Source organism: Spea bombifrons, chromosome 7, assembly GCF_027358695.1.
Source record: "Spea bombifrons isolate aSpeBom1 chromosome 7, aSpeBom1.2.pri, whole genome shotgun sequence".
NCBI classification, from domain to species: domain Eukaryota; kingdom Metazoa; phylum Chordata; class Amphibia; order Anura; family Pelobatidae; genus Spea; species Spea bombifrons.
In genome coordinates, this window is record NC_071093.1 from 17,737,422 (window position 1) to 17,759,308 (window position 21,887).

The window sequence follows — 21,887 nt, forward strand, 5'->3', positions numbered from 1 at the left end:
CTCTGTGAATACCTGATACATAGTGTGTTTATTAATTTACAACTCATTAGCATAAAATTGTAAACAAATCCGCATCTATTTAATAAAACTGACAACAAAATTGTGAAGAGTGTAAATATCTAGTTCAGGCATCCAGGAGATCCAAAAATCCACATTTACATCAGCTTGATTCTCAGATGAAGTAAATTAGCATTCCATTTGCTTAACATTTGCAGTAACATGCAAAATTGCAAGAGATAATCCATCCCCTGGTGCTGATTGATTGAAGTGGGATCATTTTTTAATTAAGCATTGGAAATGTGAAGGAATGAGCAGTAGTTTCTTAAACAGAATTTACATAGAGCTAACAGCGTACACATGCTTGAATTAGTGTTAACATTCAGGGGATTTATAAAGGAAAAATGGTTCATAGTATCTAAATATTTTTCCAGGAAAGAGAGTTCTAATCGATCTCAGAATAAGAACTCCACTGGTTGCTTTTTTTGCTTACTACATGCATTGGCCACAGGCCTCTTACAGCTAACATCAGGTATTAAGATTTCACCACAACATTTTTCCAGAGTTCTTAACAGTTGATGTTGAATTTGAATATCTGGATATTTCTTTCCCAGTAATATTTTTTCACAGTTCTCAGTTAACAGTTAATACCAGTAACATTGGTATTATTCCCCTTATCCTCACACTTTTATAAAAAGTTGGTATATATAAACACACTCAGGGTTATATACTTTATGAGGGTCATGTGTAAAAAGTGATTCTGTTCAATGTTTAATAATCACATTAGAATCCAATGTTATGGTCCAACCAGCGTGAACGTTCGATTGGTTTATAGGATGGTAAATCATATATTCTTTGCACCAGAATCACCTTTTATATATAACATACACGTGCCATACTCAGCACCTGAAACACTTGAATGAGAACCTGGGACTTAAACAATAGCCCAGCTCTTCCTTTTCCTTTATTATCCTGTCTTATGCCCACATCCACTAAGTAGATTACACATTACACAGTAGGTACACATCCTGACACTGGAGAGAAAGAAAAATAATAACTCCATTTTAATGTTGCCCATACCTTCTAACAGTTTTTTTAAGGACAATCCCAAATTCTGGCACTATCCCAGTACTGGTTAGCTGTTCCACTGTCCCACTTTTGTGGGCAGTATGGGTTAAGAGTTGTAGGCTCCATGTGGCCACCTCACAACACTAGCATACTGAGATGACTATTCAGCTAAGGCAGACAGGTGTCCATGCCCCTCTCCAGCTCTTGTCACATACCCAACACAGGTTCCTGATTTGAACACACTTGACCTTCAGTCTCTCTTTCTCCCACCTTTCTCCCCATTTCCCTCTCCCTTCCTTATCTCCCTTTCTCCCTTCTTTCTATCCTCTTCCTTCTTTCTCTCTTTCCTACCCTTCTTCATCTTTCTCCATAGATTGTATCCTCTCTCATTACCCTGCTTCTTTCCCCTCCCCTTCTTTTTCTCACACTCTCCCACACCTCCTCTCTCCCTTCATTATTTCTATCCTGCAGTTACTCTCTGTATCCCTACCCTTGCCCCCCCTTTCTCGCTCTCTCCCTCTTTTTCATTCTATCTTCCCATCTCCTCCTGTCTCCTTCATTGTTTAGCTATTCCTTTGTGCTCACCCCTTCTTCTCTGTGTCTCCCTCTGTATCAATCTCTATTTTCCTATCATCTTCCTCTCTCCCTCTTCTCTCATTCCCCTTCTCTTTCCCCTATCTGTCTCTCTCCCTCCCTCTTCTCTCATTCCCCTTCTCTTTCCCCTGTTTGGCTCTCTCTCTCTCTCTTGATCTCCACTCTCTTTTTTCTCTCATCTCTAATTTTCTCCACTGTGTGCACTATGTTTGGAGCTTACTTTGAGCCCCACCTAAAATGACAAGATATTTCCATGGTGACAACTCAAGGCTATTATAAATAGACATATATTCTGTATTAATATAAAAATCAATAGGTAGCCTGTGTTAGGCGGCATATTTATACAACATTTATTAAACTAGTCTGAGTGGTCCTAAAGCTAATTTAATGTCTATTATTCAGTGTAGATTCTCCTAAAGCTACTGGCTTATACATTAAAGGATTTGTTTATTCATAACATTTGAAGAATCCTATAGCTCATATTAATGCAGCAACAACATAGTGAGGCCCTGTGGATGATTATTTGACCAGTCAAAACTGTGAATTTATCTCCACAAGTCAAGCTTAAATTGGGGCAGTTGGATCCATGGACAGCTTAGTCAGTGCCCTCTACATCAATGTTACACCAGAACCTAATTTTACATATAAGTGTTAGTATTCCATATATATGCTAAAAAGTCTGATCCAACTCAAGTACCACGGTTGGCAATGTATCATGTAGCCTGCACTTCAGAAATGGTACAGAACTTTCACTAACTTTTTTCCTCCCTTTCAGGTGGTTCATTCTGGTGTCTTCTTGATATTGTTCCAATAAAGAATGAGAAAGGTGAAGTAGTTCTTTTTCTTGCTTCTCACAAGGACATCTCATACACAAAGAGCAGCCTCTCACCAGACAATAACAAGCCTACAGGTAAGGATCAGAGCAATTTATGTAGTTATAAGGAGCTGCTTTGTTATTTTAGACTGGTAAGACCAAAATAATGTAACAAAAAAGTTTTTTAATAATACAATAAAAGCTTTAGTTGTTAAACCTAATGGTAACATGAAACGTGTAAAATGTGTTGCATTTTTAACTCATACACTAATAAGTCAACATAAAGGCCTTTTAACGTTGTTTGAACATGTTTACATATCTATGGTAATGATCATCAATCATTTTGAGTACCAAAGATTAATGAAATAATGTATAATTTATAAGCTCATAAACCTTTAATAATGAATTGTTTTATTAAGTGATTATAGTTCCTTATTTCCTATATAATAATTACTGTTTTAAACTGCTATACGGTTATGCTATCTGAAGTCATCTAAGGAGAGACATGATGTTTAAATCTCCCCACATATAGAGTGCTTTAAATCTTAGGCTGTGATTGCTGAATAATACATGAGCTAAACTTGGTTGAATATGAGTTGCGTGATTGTGCTGATACTTTGAGTCAAGGGAACTATTCACATAAAATGATATCATTAAAATTAGGCATTAAATGGAAGATTTTTTTTTAATTTCTCCTGTATACTACCTTCAGGCTAGGTTTCCACTTGGTTTTTTTTTGCTAAAAACGCCCATAAAAACGCCAATTCAGCCACACGGCGTTTTTTTTGTGAAAAAAACGCTGCAGCCAGATGTTAGCTGTTCTTCAATAGGAAATCGCACAATGCCATATCCACTTGGCGTTTTTTTGTTTGGCGTTTTTTTGCTTTTTTGGGCTCTGTGGCAGTTTTTCAAAATCGCAGCATGTTGACACTCAATTTTTCTCCAATAGAAGTCTATGGGAGAGAAAAAACGCCATGAAAAAGCCATGTGGGTTTTTTGCCTTGGCGTTTTTTTCCACAGTTACAATGCAGAGGATGGACCCAGTATCTGTGTGTCCCACGAGAAATAGGCTGGAAACAAACAGTTTCACACAAAACAAAGTTCATATTGAATTTTACACCATTGGGACCAAACATGCCATTACAAACAAACATACCCAACCGGATCCTGCGTGCCAAAAGCAACAGCAAACAGTTTGCACCATCATTTGGGGCCAATCTTCCTAGAGGAGCAGACATTCGGAATAAAGCATGACTTACAAACCACAGAACAGAGACAAAAGGGTCCGCCGGGGCATTTAAGTAGAACTCTACCAAGGAAATGACATCAGGAGAGGGCAGATACTTGCCATTTATCCTAATCCCTTTTAGCTGGGTGAAACTTCTAACTTGTAAAGGCTGGAAAAACTGCCTAAGGTCAAAAAAAGCAATTTCCACAGAAAGGCTAAAACGCCAGAAAAAACTCCAGAAAAAACGCCAAAACGCAGGAAAATGCAGTGGCAGTTTTCTTGGCGTTTTTCATCAAGAATTTCTTTACATGTGGTAAACTGACACGAGTGTACAATAGTCTGCACATTCACCACAACAAAAGGAAACAAAAAAGGATGCAATTCCATTAGGTATACTTGCACAATATACTATTTCATGCATATCTAGCTATAAGTACATATATTCATTACTTTTCATTCCTCAAATCTTTAGCTTTCTCAAATTAGACATTTCACAAATAAAATTAAGCCAGTAAGGCCTAACAAATAATGTTAGCGGTTAAGAATTAAATATTTTCATACTTTACTTCTTTAAAGACACAGTTAGTCCTACCTTTAGGTCAGATGGGATAGCTGAGGTAAATTTGTCTCTAGCTGACATTACATTACATTTATTTATAAAGCTGTTACAGTCAGACAATTTATAAACACATGCAATAACAAACTGGTGCAAAGGAGAAGAGGGCCCTGCTCTTGCGAGCTTACAATCTAGTCGGTGGTTGAGGGGGAAGTGAGACAGTAGAAGAGGACTGCTTGGATGGGGGTGAGTTGATCTGGTTCCGATTATGTGTTGAAGCTGTTGATTATTCAGATGGCTTGATTATGATGATGGTTGGGAGTAATGGGAATGAATGTTGTATGCTTCCCCGAATTCCTTCTTCCTATCCCAAACATGCTACTGTGCATGGATTGGTAGTGCACATCATTTTAAGATGTTATGCAAGGAAGTGTTACATTACTGAGATGGGAAAAGATAAATGGATTAGCACGAAGAAAGGCTAATACAGTTATGGAATTTCAACATGCATGTGATAGGCATATGGCTATCCTGAATCTAAGACAAGACCAAGGACCGGTTAGAGTTGAACTCTTTATATCAGGAAAAATGGACAGACAATATGAGTTGATTTATTGTGGGTCTTTATCTGCCCTCAAATTCTAGGTTTCTAAGTTTCTTTGTTAGAAGAGAAAATCCTCACATGATCACCTAGATGTAATAATCAAGCAGGTTTTTAAAATTGGCCTTCTCACTAAACAGCAAGACTGTCTGCTAGTATTGATTTCAGGTGCATTGTTTTTGTTTCTTTTTTGTTCTATAAAGCTGGCTGTCAGATTGTTTCCACTCCTACATTTCCCATGATTTAGTATAGGTACATTTGAGCTAAGGTGGATACACAGGGGGTACAGAACTTTTTACCCCTAGTAAAAGAAAAATCCACAGAGATCCTTGATTACAATACATTGAAAACTAACTTCACTTCCAACCTAATTTAGCATGTCTTATTGACCCCCATGCTTTTTGCTATGGTATTGTAGAAGATGTGAGCTGCATTCTAGGCTCTTGGCAAGATGTAAAAACAGCTGGAATCCAGTAAACAGGGATAACAGAAAACAGGTTTTTAGACCTAACATAACCTCACATATCAGAACTTGATAAATATGTGTCTTAGTAACTTAGTAACTTAATCTCTTTTGAAAATACATTACTCTTGATTGCTTCATTCAGATTTGTACATCTAGGTTCAGAGTATTTTAATCCTTATGAGAATCTTCAAGATGTATGGTATAAGGACAATTTTGAAAGCTACAACATTAATTGAAAAAAGTGTACGTTTGGAGTATTGATACACTTGCTGTATTGTTGAATATGTATTCATTCACTTTAGACACGGAGTATATTGAATTTTTGAAATTTACTCAGCAGTAGCCAGTATACCAGTATGGCTTGTGAGCTACCCTTTGGAGACTTCTTATGCATGTGTTACAATACTCTAATAAGTAGTTTACATAATATGTCAAGATAGAGATCAAACAAATCATAGGAGCATAACCTCTGTACATAATTCATTGTTGAGCATGGCTTGTTAGCTGGGATTAATCTTTTTCTAAAAAGATAGTATTCAGTCTTCCAAAATCTGCATCTTGGGTGAATCATTTTTCAGCATTTAGCCTTTTTTCTGTTAATCATTTAGAGAAAAGCAACAAGGTGAAATATAGAATGTTTTCACATTAATAGAGCAGGACAAATCATTGTTAGCAGGGCCACCATTAGTGATGAACGGATCATGAACGAATCGTTCATTTGATCCGGTTCTTTTTAGTGATCCGGATGAGTCGGTTCACTAGACTGAACGATTCGTTTGTAGCGGTTCAGTCTGTGAATCATCATGCAGCTGTAACCTGATCCTAGAGCTGTGAGTCATCTGCAGAGCACTCTGGGGTCAGGTTACAGCTCATTAATTCTCACAGGAACGATGACTCATAGAGTCAGAGAGTCGTTCAAAGAGTCGAATGATCCGAAGAGTCGAATGAACCGAAGAGTCGAATGAACCGAAGAGTCGAATGAACCGAAGAGTCGAATGAACCGAAGAGTCGAATGAACCGAAGAGTCGAATGATTCGAATCTTACAGGGATCCGGATCTTACAAGGATCCGAATCTTACAGAGATTCGAATCATTCAGAGAATATCACTGATACCATACTTTTATAAATAAATACATTAATAATGTTCACACTGCCCCCAGGATTTAGATTCCCCTGAGTTTGCCCCCCTTTACCTATAACTGCACCTACAGTTAACTTTATTAAATTAATTAAATTAACCCTCAGTCATCAGCATAAAATTAACCCTTATACCCCATCAACCATAACTGCCCCTGAAATTAACCGTAAAGATCCCATTAACCATAACGGCCCCTGAAATTAACCCTAAAGACCCCATTAACCATAACGCCCCCTGAAATTAACCCTAAATACTCCATTAACCATAACTGCCCCTAAATTAATTGCATGTACTCCAGATAAATTACCTAATAAATTGGTATGGTTGATGGGGTCTTTAGTGTTAATTTGGGGGCAGTTATGCTTAATGGGGTGTTTAAGGATAATTTAGGGGCAGTTATGCTTAATGGGGTCTTTAGTGTTAATTTAGGTGCAGTTATGCTTAATGAGGTGTTTAGGGTTAATTTGGGGGCAGTTATGCTTAATGGGTCTTTAGTGTTAATTTAGGGGCAGTTATGCTTAATGAGGTGTTTAGGGTTAATTTGGGGGCAGTTATGCTTAATGGGGTCTTTAGTGTTAATTTAGGGGCATTTATGCTTAATGAGGTGTTTAGGGTTAATTTGGGGGCAGTTATGCTTAATGGGGTGTTTAGGGTTAATTTGGGGCAGTTATGCTTAATGGGGTCTTTAGTGTTAATTTGGGGGCAGTTATGCTTAATGGGGTCTTTAGTGTTAATTTGGGGGCAGTTATGCTTAATGGGGTGTTTAGGGTTAATTTGGGGGCAGTTATGCTTAATGGGGTGTTTAGGGTTAATTTGGGGGCAGTTATGCTTAACGGGGTGTTTAGGGTTAATTTAGGGGCAGTTATGCTTAATGGGGTGTTTAGGGTTAATTTGGGGGCAGTTATGGTTAATGGGGTGTTAAGGGTTAATTTTAGGGGCAGTCATGGTTGATGGGGTGTTAAGGGTTAATTTTAGGGCAGTCATGGTTGATGGTGTGTTTAGGGTTAATTTAATGGTGAGGGTTAATTTAATTAATTTAATAAAGTTAGCTTAAGGTGCAGTTGCAGGTAAAGGGGAATGTAAATCCTGGGGGCAGTGATTATTAATGTATTTATTTATAACAGTATGGTGACATTCTCTTAATGATTAGAATGCCAATGAAGGCAGAGAGTCGTTCAAAGATCCGGATCTTACAATGATCCGGATCTTACAATGATCCGGATCTTACAGTGATCCGGATCACTGTAAGATTCGGATCCCTGTAAGATCCGAATCTTTGAACGACTCTCTGCCTTCATTGACATCACTGGAGGCAGGGGGGAGGATTCATAATGAAAGGGGCGGGGCCAATCGTTAGTGTGCCTGCACGGAGTTACTGGAAAACAGTAACTCCGTGCAGACACACTGAGTGATCCGAAGATCCGGATCATGAATCGGATCATTTCAGTGAACGAATCGAAATGATCCGATTCACTTTAATGATCCGAACTTCCCATCACTAGCCACCATCAGAAATCTTGGGGCCCAGTACATGAATAATGCCCCTCCCATCAGCCTGCTCCATGTCCATCCCACTGTCCCACCCATCACTCTGCCTTTAGGTCCTCCCATCAGCACAACTTACATGAACAAGAGCAAAGCTCCACTAACAAGGTTAGTGGCACCTGGATCCTGTATATCATCAAGCCCTCCCTGTCATCCATCCATGCTAACATACAAACTAGCTTTAATAGCCCTCCTCATCTTCTCCTCTTCACAGGTGCCATTAACCCTATACCCACCCCTGACACTTCAACACCATACTCCTGACAACATCAAATGCTGACACCCACACACACAAGCTAAGACCAAATACTAACACACATACACTCATGCTAACCTCATACACTAACATAATAGACACACACGCTGACATCATATGTTCACAAAAATTAACACCATAACCCCATGCACCAGTACACGCACACTCTAACACTACATGCAGATATACACACTCATGCTAATGCCATATAGCACGCACCATACGCACACACTAACACCAGACTCTTATTTACATGCACACACTATCCAACAACATACACTAAAACACACCTACTAACACTATACAGTATATACACTCACTGGCTGTTTTATTAGGGACACCTTGCTAGTACAGGGTTGGACCCTCTTTTGCCTTCAGAACTGCCTTCATTCTTCGTGGCATATTTTCTACAAGGTGCTGGAAACATTGCTCAGAGATTTTGGTCCATAAGGACATGATGGAATCACGCAGTTGCTGCAGATTTGTTTGCTGCACATCCATGATGCAAATCTCCCGTTCCACCATATCCCAAAGGTGTTCTGTTGGATTGAGACCTGGTGACTCTGAAGGCCATTGGAGTACAGTGAACTCATTGTCATGTTCAAGAAACCAGTTTGAGATGATGTGAGCTTTGTGACATGGTGCATTATCCTGATGGACATGGTCAACAACAATACTCAGGTAGGCTGTCGTGTTTAAACGATGCTCAAACCAGTCTGCCCATTCTCCTCTGACCTCTGACATCAACAAGGAATTCTAGTCCACACAACTGCCGTTCAATGGATATTTTCTGTTTTCGGACCATTCTCTTTAAACCCTAGAGATGGTTATGCGTGAAAATCCCAGTAGGTCAGCAGTTTAGTAATTTAGTAATACCTAAATCCTGGAATGTTAGGTGTGCCTTGAGGAGATGGTTGAGGAGCACTGCTCTACTGGATGAATTGGCAAACAAATCCCACAGAAACACACCGAAATCTTGTGGAAAGCCTTTCCAGAAGAGTTGAAGCTGTTATAGCTGCAATGGAGGGACCGACTTCATATTAAAGTCTCTGCTGCTCCCTCTTCACATGCTATGTGTGCGCCCATGAACCGCAGCGCCGGCTTAGGGGCATGTCCAGGGGACGGGTAGTTTAGCTGGTGTTAGGGGCCTGAGGGGGCCAACCTCAAACAAATGTTTCTAGTATTGTGGGATCAAATAATGCAAGTTACATTACCCTGCTGGGTGCTTTCCATGCAGGTAAGCAGGGGAGCCTGCTTCCTGCTCACTCAGGGGAGAAAGCAGGTCGACTGGGCGTGCCCCTCTGGTGATAGCCCTGATTGTTAGCTTAAAGCAGCATAAAACATGCAAACACTAGCTCAGGTTTAAAGGATTATCAGAATGCATCAGACACTCAAGGTAATATATCAACATATATATATATATATATATATATATATATATATATATATATATATATATATAATGCAATTATTATTACTATGAAGAAAGGTCTAGCAAAATAACAAAGTTCCGGAGTGTTCACGGTAAATGCTCTGAGTGACAGTATGGGATAGCTATGCAGTGTCTGTTCCCATGTATTCTCCATATGGCTAGGTTTCCACTTGGGTGTTTGTCCTGCATTTTTTTCTTGATGAAAAACGCCACGAAAAACGGCAAGAAAACTGCCACTGCATTCTCCTGCGTTTTGGCGTTTTTTCTGGAGTTTTTTCTGTTGTTTTAGCCTTTCTGTGGAAATTTTTTGACCTTAGGCAGTTTTTCCAGCCTTTACACGTTAGAATTGTCACCCAGCTGATTAGGATTAGGGATTAGGATAAATGGCAAGTATCTGCCCCCTCCTGATGTCATTTTCTTGGTAGAGTTCTACTTAAACACGCCCCGGCGGACCCTTTTGTCTCTTTTCTGTGGTTTGTAAGGCATGCTTTATTCCGAATGTCTAGGAAGATTGGCCCCAAATGATGGTGCAAATTGTTTGCTGCTGCTTTTGTCACGCAGGATCCAGTTGATGCGTCGGGTATGTTTGTTTGTAATGGCATGTTTGTTCCAAATGGTGTAAAATTCAATATGAACTTTGTTTTGTGTGAAACTGTTTGTTTCCAGCCTATTTCTCGTAGGACACACAGATACTGGGTCCATCCTCTGCGTTGTAACTGTGGGAAAAACGCCATAAAAAACGCCGAGGCAAAACCCACATGGCTTTTTCATGGTGTTTTTTCTCTCCCATAGACTTCTATTGGATTTAGATTTCCTTGCAAAAAACGCCAGAGTGTCAACATGCTGCGATTTTGAATTACTGCCAAAGAGCCCAAAAAAGCAGAAAAACGCCACAAAGGACTGAAAAAACACCAAACAGAAAAACGCCAAGTGGATATGGCATTGTGCGATTTCCTATTGAAGAACAGCTTTTTGCCGCAGCGTTTTTTCACTAAAAAAACGCTGTGTGGCTGAATTGGCGTTTTTATGGGCGTTTTTAGCAAAAAAACCCAAGTGGAAACCTAGCCTATACCAGAGTTTTCTTCCAAATGAAGTGTCTGCAGCTGTCGTGGCACTACATCAGCTAAGTGGAGTTCTGAGTTTTATAATTTTATAATGGCCACTTCAGACCTATTTATTCTGGATCTATGTAGCTTTCAATACAGTGATTATGAAGTTCAATCTTTAGACTTTATAGGAAAAAAAAATTGTAGTCAAAATGAACAAAATGTAATTTATTTTATTGAAATAATAAAACTACCTACAACATGTTGTTATAAATTATAAATATATTTACTTTTTAACAAAAAAATTGATAAATTAGCTTTTGTGGATTACAGCTTCCATTACCTTCAGGCAGACTGGTGATTAAGGTGATGGGGATCTCAAAAGAGGGTGTACCAGAAAAATATTTATTTAATATGTTTATGGTGAATATATCTGCATTTGCATATAACCTGTGCAACAAGATACTAAAAAAACAAAGACCAATTTATTTTGGGGTGCTTTGCTCAACTTAACTAGTTTAGTGACAATTATTACATAAAAATCATATTTTTTCAACATACTATACATGATAAATGTTAAAGACTACATCTAGTGCTATGAAAAGAAAGCCCTGGCTATATAATTGGTGTGGATACACTCAAAATGAAAAGGGGTTAAACAAATATAAGCTAAAAAATGTGAAAAAGCTCTAGGATCTGTAAAGAAGGGGTTACATACAATCTCATTTTGTTTGTCCTCCTCTAACAGGACAAATCATCTGTAAAATCATGGACCAGATATGCCTGAGAACACATCCTCTGTAATTGGCTCTCAGTGTGCCTGTGTCCATGCTTCAATATCCCTGCTGGGACCTTTGCTCCTCTTCTTCAGTTGTAAAAACTCCAACCTAGAGCTTGATGTTAATCCACTTTCACATATATTGATTAACTTCACCACAAAGAATTCAAGGCACCTGATGTTTACCTCAGTAATCAGGAATAATCAAGTAACTGCATCTGACTTTAGATTACCTCAGTGATTGAGCCAAGCAAAAACTGACCACATCCGTTTGTTACAAGGTGTATTTATGACTACCAAATATAAACTGGATACCAATTCTTGCCCAGTCTTGATGATACATATTTTATGATATCGACAATATAGCTAACAGACCAAATATATTTCTGCCTTAAAAGGATTGAAACATGGTAACAGAACTTACTTACTGCACATTATTACAATAACTTGCAGTCTGCAAAATATTTACATGGGAGAAATGAAATAGTATGGTTTGACAGCAGTTTTAATATAAGTAAAATGATAAATAATCCTAACACATGTGCCATGGACAAAGAGTTGCAGTACAGAAGTTCCTATTGTTTTGGTGGGAGTTTTACAGGGTATTTGTTATGTCATTATAAGTGTTTTCTGAGTTTATTTGTATTGAACTTTCCACCGATCAGATAACTCTATCTAGGATGATTGCTTGGGGTCCTGTAAGGCGCACAGATAGCCTGGATTTGAGGGTATCTGATTGAGGTGGAGAGATCAAGCCCATTTAGTCCTGGTTTGGAGTGGTCACCAAGGAACACCTAAAACTCAGTATTTTAGTGGGCCTATCGGTATAACAGTAGCTTCATTTAGAGCAACCACTACCTCCTTTGTGAATAACAAATATTAAAAATGTTTTTTATTTTATATAATTACAGCATGTCACCTATTTGGATGAAAGATAATTTTTTACAGTTTGTTAGTTGCATTTGGGTCTGGTCACGCGGGGGGAGGGCGGAATTATGGATTCTGTTTTGTTGTTGTGGATAGATCGCAATCTCTTTTTTGTGCAGGGGGGTGTTGTTTTTGGGGTTACAATTGCATTGTTATAAAATGTGGGCATTGGGTGTGGAGTAGTGTGGATTATACCTTTTTATTTGTGTACTTTTTTTCTGACTGCTCATCTGTCATCTGCACTGAAACCCCTCCTCTTGCCTTGATGTCCTGGGTCTTAATGTCCCAGAGAAGAGGGCTCGGGTGTTTAAAAATCTACGTCAAGCTGCCCCGTCAGTAGTTTTGCTACAGGAGACTCACTTTTTGGGGATCTCAGGCTGCGCCATTCCGTGATTCTGCGTTCCTGCTGACTTATGCTAGTAATTTCATGGACTCTAAATCTAGAGGGACTGCCATTCTGTTTTTGCGACACACCCCATTTCTGCTGACGGACACTGGAGAAGACCCTAATGGGAGATTTACGTATGTTAAAGGTACTATTCACAATCAGGTGTTTACTTTCGCCTCCATCTACCTTCCCAATCGGGGGGCAATGCTCCACCTTAGCCCGCATTCTCCGTTCCCTAGAGTTTAAAAGAGGAGTTCTGGCTTTAATATGCCCCCCAATCCCCGCTAAGATACCACTTCAGGGGCCTCTCATACGCCTCCTTCCCACATCAAGCAATTCAACTCTATCTTCCGGAAGTATAGACTAGTTGACTGTTGGAGAGCTCTCCATCCTGATGGAAGAGATTTTACCTGCTATTCTACCCCTCACAGATCATACTCCAGAATTGATCTCCTCTTGATGGATTATTATCACTTAGGTTCACTGGAAGGATGCTTCATTGGTACTGCAGAGATTTCGGATTACCCCCCGGTTACCTTGCGTTTCCATGCACACCTCTTTCCTCTAACTACCACGTCTTGGCGTCTAAATGAATATTTACTGTCGGATGAAGATACGGTCCAGGGGATCATCGATCACCTGAAACACTTCTTTCTGGAGAATGTGAGCTCGGAGGTGGGACACTCATCCACTTGGGAGGCTCATTAATGCACAGTTTGGGGGATCTTTATTGGTAAGGTTTCCCACTTAAAGCCCCTGAGAACTCAGGAGATCTTGGACCTCACGCAATGCATTGCCACTATGGAATCACTCCCTAAACAGTCATGCAATGAGCACACATATCTAGAAATGGTGTCACTGCGGCGTCACCTGAGTACGTTGCTCAATTATAACATCCAAAGATTTTTTTTACGCACTAGGACCCTTTTCTATGAACATGGTAACAAGAGTGGCCACTTTATTATTATTATTATTATTATTATCTTTTATTTATATAGCGCCAACAGTTTACGCAGCGCTTAATACAATACATAAATTCAAGGGATATGACAAGACAAGAATTGACAGACTAAGACAAACCGATACATTTGGTGGAGAGAGCCCTGCTCGCAAGCTTACAATCTAGAGGGAAAATGGGGTGATAAACATAAGGCATAGAGGGTATAGAGGGTATAGAGGGTATTGGTGAGAGGTATTGTGGTGGGAGTATCGATGACAAGGATGTTCTAGCAGCTAAGATGGTATGCTTCTCTGAAGAAGTGGGTTTTTAGATGTTTCTTGAATGTCGGGAGGGAGGGTGAATTCTGAAGGTTCCTTGGGAGCAGATTCCAGAGATATGGGGCAGCTCGAGTGAAATCTTGTAGACGGGAAAAGGAAGAGGTGACAAGTGAGGTGGAGAGCCTTAGCCCATGGGAGGAACGTAGGGATCGAGTAGGAGAGTATTTGCTAATGAGGTCAGAAATGTATGGAGGAGCAGTATTGTGGATGGCCTTATATGTCAGTACCAGGATCTTAAATTTAATTCTAAAGGTAATCGGGAGCCAGTGGAGGGTTTCACAGAGAGGGGAAGCAGAAGAGGAGCGACGTGCAAGGAAGATGAGCCTAGCAGCGGCATTTAGGATAGACTGTAGAGGAGAGAGTCGCAACCAGAAGAGTGTTGCAGTAGTCAAGACGGGAAATGATAAGTGAATGAACCAGAGTTTTTGTGGATTCTTGGGTGAGGAATGGGCGGATACGAGAGATGTTTTTTAGGTGCAGGCGGAAAGATCTGGCGAGGGACTGAATGTGAGGGATGAAGGAGAGGTTTGAGTCAAGGATGACCCCAAGGCATCGGGCCTGGTTAGTAGGAGAGATAGTTGTGTTGTTAATGGTGATAGAGAATTCAGGTAGTGGAGTGGAGATGGAGGGAGGGAAGATAATGAGTTCCGTTTTAGAAAGATTAAGTTTCAGGTAGTGTTGTGACATCCATGAAGAAATAGCAGACAAGCAGCTGGTGATCCGGGACATGAGAGATGGAGAGAGATCAGGAGAAGATAGGTAGATTTGGGTATCATCTGCATATAGATGATACTGGAGGCCAAATGAGTTGATTAGTTTGCCAAGAGAGGAAGTATAAAGAGAGAACAGCAGAGGGCCAAGGACTGAACCTTGGGGGACACCAACCGAAAGTGGAAGGGGCGATGATGTGTTGTCTGAGAAGTTGACAGAGAAGGAACGGTTAGACAGATATGAGGAGATCCAGGAGAGAGCTGTATCTCGAATGCCCATAGAAGCAAGTGAGTCAAGAAGAAGGTGGTGATCAACAGTATCGAAAGCAGCAGAGAGATCCAGTAGTATTAGAATAGAGTAGTGACCTTTAGCTTTGGCAGAGAGCAAGTCATTGGAGACTTTTGTTAGAGCTGTTTTAGTAGAGTGAAGGGGTTTGAAACCAGACTGTAGAGGGTCAAGGAGGGAATTAGAGGAGAGGAAGTTAGTGAGGCGATTGTACACAATCCGTTCAAGCAGCTTAGAGGTAAAAGGAAGCAGAGAGATGGGCCGTAGTTAGTCAAACAGACGGGGTCTGAGGAAGGATTCTTTAGAATTGGTGTGATTAGCGCATGCTTGAAGGCAGATGGTACAGATCCAGATGATATGAGAAAGATTAAATAGGTGGGTAAGTGATGGACCAAGGGATGGACATAGAGACTTTGTGAGGTGTGAAGGGATGGGGTCAAGGGGACAGGTTGTTGGGTGAGAGGAAGAAAGAAGAGTGGCTATCTCTTCTTCGGTTGTAGGGGAAAAGGCAGTTAGTATAGTAGGAGTAGAGAGGGTGGGGTTGAGTGGTGTAGGAGGGAGTTGTAAGGAAGAGAGGTCTTTTCTAATAGTCTCGATCTTCTCTTTGAAGTGGGTAGCAAGATCTTGGGCAGTGAGAGAGGTTTGTGGTGTGGGTGTGGAGGGACAGAGAAGGGAGTTGAAAGTAGAAAAAAGGCGTCGTGGGTTGGAAGAAAGAGAGGATATGAGAGTGGAGAAGTAGAGCTGTTTGGCGAGAGAGAGGGCAGAGTTGTAGGTGTGAAGCATGAATTTATAATGAGTAAAGTCTTCGCTGGATTTTGATTTTCTGAAGTAGCGCTCAGCTGTGCGGCAGCACTTCTGAAGATACCGTGTGGTTTTGGTATGCCATGGTTGGCGTTTAAATTGTCGGGGGTAACTTGTAGTAATTGGAGCTATGGTGTTGAGGGATGAAGCAAGTGTGTTGTTGTAAAAAGAGGCTGCTGTGTCTGGGCAGGAAAGGGTTAACAAGGAAGGTAAGAGAGGTTCGAGTGAGGCTGACAGTTGGGTAATGGTATTTTCTGAGAGGGCACTGCGGTCTAAACAACAATCACGCTATATAAGTAAGACGCCTCGGGGCCTAACCTCTTGTTCTCCCATCGAAATTGCAGACTCCTTCCTTATCAGGGAGTACCTAGATGCTCATGTACGCCACAGACTCTCTGCGGATCAAGCGGAGGATCTGGAAAGTGAGATCACTACCTAGGAAATTTTGACCGCTGTGACATCTATGGCATCTGGGAAGGCTCCGGGTCCGGATGGGCTCCCCCTTAGATACTATCGGGTCTTTTGGGAACACTTACAAACACCACATCACTACTCAATCCTATACCAGAAGGTGAACAATTGCATCCACATTGATATCAGTGTTACCTAAGGAGGGCAAGGATCCATTATTTCACTATTTCCCTCCTAAACACGGGTTCTGGGATCTTTGATTCATCTGGACCAATCGGGCTTTATTATAGGTAGGGAGGTACGAGATGGGACTTACAGGGCATTGAACACTATACATCACGCCCAGGAGACCGGCCAGAAGATCCTTCTTTTGTCAACCGACGCAGAAATGGCGTTTGATAGGGTTACGTGGGATTTCATGTTCCAGACCCTCCAGACCCTGGGCTTTGGTAGATTTTGGCTTCATTGGATCACCTCCTTATACACGTCCACCTTCTGCGTGGATTTGCCTGAATGGGGCCCTCACAGACTCCTTCCCGATTCAAAAGGTTGCCCCTTGTCCCCCCCCTTTTGTTTGCCATTTCCCTTGAGCCTTTCCTGCAAGCAATCCGGGACAACCACAGCATTCATGGATTGGCCTGCTCAGATCACACACTTAAAGTTTCCACGTATGCGGACGATCTACTTTTTGCAATATTTCAGCCCTTCGTTTCTCTACCGCATATACATGAGTAGCTGCAGGTTTACAGCTCCCACTCTTACTTCAAGATTAATGCAGATAAATCAGAGATCCTGAATGTTTGATTGCTCCCGGAAGAGGCACAGGTGATTAAGGCTTCATTTCCCTACATATGATGTTGTGATAGCATTAAATACTTGGGTTTATGGGTCCCAAGGGATCTAACCGCGGTTTTTCGAGAAAACTTCCCTAGATTACTGATCCAACTGCGTAGTGACCTGCAACGTTGAGCCTTCCCTCATGTATCTTGGCACGGTAGGGTTAATGAGGTCAGATTGATCTCCTCTTGATGGAGTATTATCACTTAGGTTCACTATTGGGGCCCAACTCCCAGCATACCACATTTAAAAAAAATCTTGTATAGAAACAGTGATCCGTGCCATTTATATTAAACCCTGTAAGTGCCTAAATAAATGAAAATTTGAGGCATATGAGGTGTTTCCAAAAACAGGACAAATACCTAAATACATTTTTGTTTCCCATTTGCATTGATTAGTATTTTTCATACTAAATGATAATTTATATATAGAAACAGAGCAAGTGACGGCACATAAGAACCATTTGGCCCATCCAGTCTGTCCAACCTCTTATGTCTAGCTTAGCCTTATGCCTATCCCTTTCAGTAAAGTAATAATTCCTGTTGTCACTTTTAAACCTTTTCCCCTCTAGCTTTAGACTATGTCCTCTTGTTTTGGTAGTATTTCTTCTTTGAAATAAACTTTCTTCCTTTATCACGTTGACTCCCTTTAAGTATTTAAATGTTTCATATCATATCCCCCCTGGCACGTCTTTCTTCCAAGCTATATATATTAAGATCCTTTCACCAGTGGCGTCTCCAGCTTTCATATTTAGGGGGGCACATGGGGGGACAGGGACCAAAGTGGGGGGCAATTATAAAACGCTACATATACACTATATATATATATATATATATATATATATATGCTTAAGACATACATAACATGTACTTATCTCTTTGAAGGAAAGACCTTGATTGAAATATGATTTCAAAATAACAGCTGAACTGGCAGTTATATTTCGTTCTTTAATATGGGACCCTGCTGCCGATATATATTAATATTACACCCTGCTGCCAGTATATATAAATATTAGATAGATATTTGCCTCTGCTGCCAATATATATATATAATATATCTATATATATATCCCTAGCATGCAATCACTCCCTCCGCTACCACACACAAAAAAATATTTGCCACACTGACTGCAGATCAGAGGAAGACTGTGAGAGTCAGTGCAGTCTTCCCTCCTTCTGACTGCACCGTGAGATTGAGAGGTCCTCTTCCCCAGTAATCAGTCCCTTTGTCCCCTCATTCACTAAACCATACATAAAAACCATGTATTTGCAGGTATACATAAATAATGTATGGAAACATAGCATTGCAGGTATAAATCAACAGAACACACAAACCCAGCATTGCAGGTATAGATCAACAAGAAATCACATGTAAACTCAGCACTGACGGTATAGATCAAATAAATAACACATGGAAACAGCACTCCAGGTATTGATCAACTGAATAAGACATACAAATCCTGTATTTGCAGGTAAACATAAATAATTTATGGAAACATAGCATTGCAGATATTGATCTACAGAATAACACAAAAACCCAGCTTTGCAGGTATAGATCAATTGGAATTCACATAAAAACTCAGCATTAAAGGTATAGATAAAACCGCCTAAATTACAGGCATAGATTACAGGTTGCACACCCCAAAGCCAGCCCTGGCATCCATACTGCCCACATAGAACCTGACCAGCACCCAAATTACACACACATAGGATATTTGTCCCCAAACAGCCCAGAATGAGTCAACATTGTCCCCAAACAGCCAAGCGTGTCCCATAAACACGCTACTTGTGCCATCTTTGTCCCATAAACACCCTGTCTGTACCATCTTGGTCCCCAATGCTTAAACACCCTGCTTATACCATCTTTGCCTTTTTGACAAATCAATTATACACCTATGATTCATAAACTTTTACAGTCACTCACTAATTCACTTTCATTCACACAATTATTTATTCTTTCACTATTTCACAAATTATTTACACATTCATTAATGCATTCTCACAAATTCATTACTTCTCTCACTCATTCACACAATTCATCCACACATTAATTCATTTATTCTCTCATTAATTCACACAATTCATCCACACGTTATCTATCTATTCACTCTCTCTCATTCTGACTTTTTATTTCAATATTCTTCCTACCCTACTTTCTCCCTATCTACCCCCTCTCCCTTCTGCCCTATCTACCCCATCTCATTCCCTTTTCCCTATCTACCCCCTCCTCACTATCTACCCTCTCCCCCCCTTTGAAGTTGACTTACCTTGTAGAAGTCCTGCGATGGGATCGCGAGGCCTCTGTCTCCCTGCTCTCCCACGGTGCGTGCTGCATCACTGCTGAGCGCCGGAATATGAGCGCCCTCTTGCTTTGCTTCTTTATGCCTAATCTTATAGATGTCTATCTTCATCACTTTGGGGTTTTTTTTGTATTCACTAAAGGCTAACGTCTTATGTTTTTACTATTTTGGCCACTTCTGCGAAGTACCACTTCTGCGAAGTACCACAGTGATTTCTTTATTTTTTTGCTCTTACTTACCAGCCTAATACATTTTTCTGTTATCTTCAATAATTCAACTTTTAAATAATCCCATTTCTCCTGGACTCCATTTAAATGTTTTGGTGTCACTGTTTGTATATTAAACCACATTCGATCCCAAACTTTCACCTACAGCATTATCCGTTAGCAAATCTCTGCAAGTGAACACTAAATCTTAAATGGCCTCCTTACGAGTTGGCTCCTCAACTACTTGTATAATTATTATTTCAAAAGAAAGCTCTACTTGTGGGGGTTCACTAAATGAGCTAGTGGGCAATCACAGTTGAATACAGAAAACACAAAAACTGCTCTGGTCATTTAGCGCATACCTGGTAAAAAAAAAACCTGGTCCTGAAGGGGTTAAAAAATGAGAGTATAACAAACAGAACACAAAACAACATGTAGATGCACAAATACTAAAATAAACTAGAGTAACTTTGCTGCATATGTTATTGTTATATAAAGGTCACGTGCTCTCATTAGCAAGGCTTTCTACAGTAGGTAACCAAGTCTAAAACCAAGATTTATATGCATGGTGTTACGCACACACTATAAAGGGTTGTTGTGAAATAAATGTACTTGCAGAACTACATGGGTACCAGTCTTAAGGCATGAAATAGCTCAGCAGGAGGCTGTATGAATTCTATCTAATTTGTGCAGAATAGGGGTTGGTTTTATATACCCTCTTAGAAAAACAAGACAGAAAAGGTACTTAAGATTAATTGCAAACACATTTAATTTCCAGAAGGACAAAAAAAGACCACCACGTCCTCTCTGTCTTACCCATTCCTTGAGTTCCTCTGTAATTGCATCTATAGCTGTAATGCTTGATTTCTTTATAGAACAGCATGTCAGTGTTTCACCAGCTGTACAAAATTCCTCCCCACATGAGCTTTGTCCATTGTTTGCTAAACCATGTCTGTCTAACCTCACTCCTCAACCATATGCCAGGTTTAGGCAGTAATGTAGCTAAATGATAAACATTTCATTATTATTTTAACTATGGCGTACGGTTAAGAAAAAAAATAATCTTGGGTATTTACATAATTGTAGAATCTTAAAATGTTAATCACGTCTGTATGACTCAGAAACAACGATGTGGAAGAAAGCCCATTAAACACAAAGCCATGAGAGTTTCAAGTGGGGATATCATCTTCGAATCATCTGTTGGAAGTGTAGTTTGTAATTAGTATCCAGTGGAGCTTTCGAAACCTCCTCCTTGGCCCATCATGATAAAAAAAGTGCCTGGATATGATATGTCCTGGCAATCAGAGAACATATGGTACAAGAAGGAAGGCCTCCCCGTTGGCCTTGGGGAGGCTGAGGGCTCCAACATAAACCATTGGCTACGAGTAATTGGTTGCTTAAGGTAAACTGATCTTGAGTATAGCTTCTGCAAATATCAAGGTACAAAATGCTTTTGTCTGACTACATAAGGATAATGGATATAACCATAGTGACCCAAGAGAAGATGGGGTCTTTATTCAAAATGGACATCTTTTATTGGGCCTACATGCAAAAACATGTAGAGTGGACTTCGTTTGAACACGGAGTTCCCAACTCTTCTTTGCATACAAAGTATGCAACACTGTTACATTCACAGTGACAAAATATACAGGTCAAACATATAACAAAACCTCACCTCCACTTAATTTTCCCTCTACTTAAGGGCAAAATAAAAGGCATCCAAACAACATAAACCCAGGCTGCTTAGTGTTGTCACAGCCTGTATGAGATCCACAAATGGAAGAAGAAGAAAAAAAAACCTGTTTGTGAAGGTGTGTTTGTTTTAAGCCCCAGTAACTGCTACAGCAGCAGATATCAATCAACTAGATTGGAGTACTGAGCTTAGACTCTTGTAAGCAGTTAACCCTTTCTTCAGGAACGCACTTATACACACCATCACAGTGACATAAGCCTATATAGAATAACATAAGCTGTTGGGACACTAGATATCTCTGTGGTCACAAAAGCCTATGCAATTCTGCATTCTTTCTGTGTTGGCTCAAAAAAACATTTAAACTCCAACTGACGACTGGACTACATAACCAAAATCAGGCTAAGATGGCCCATAAGAAAGAAAAACACATACGTAATAAATCATGATCAATCCCATGATAAAATGAGATATGAACCTTATTTCGGGTATACCCTGACTGGTATCCAACCAGTCTGAGACTTGGTTCAACAT

General features: G+C 40.1%; 1 protein-coding gene and 1 long non-coding RNA gene across 2 annotated transcripts in view; both read left to right on the top strand.

Annotated features, from left to right (window-relative positions):
• Positions 1 to 21,887, top strand: part of LOC128501308 (potassium voltage-gated channel subfamily H member 8-like) — a 213,783-nt gene that overhangs the window by 115,290 nt on the left and 76,606 nt on the right. The window contains exon 3 of the mRNA XM_053470740.1: positions 2,435 to 2,569. Within this exon, the coding sequence (XP_053326715.1) occupies positions 2,435 to 2,569 (135 nt within the window). The remainder of the gene's footprint in view (positions 1 to 2,434; positions 2,570 to 21,887) is intronic.
• Positions 13,806 to 14,208, top strand: LOC128501311 (uncharacterized). The gene is made up of 2 exons (XR_008355033.1): positions 13,806 to 13,996; positions 14,028 to 14,208. It is a non-coding gene; the product is annotated as an uncharacterized LOC128501311 (long non-coding RNA).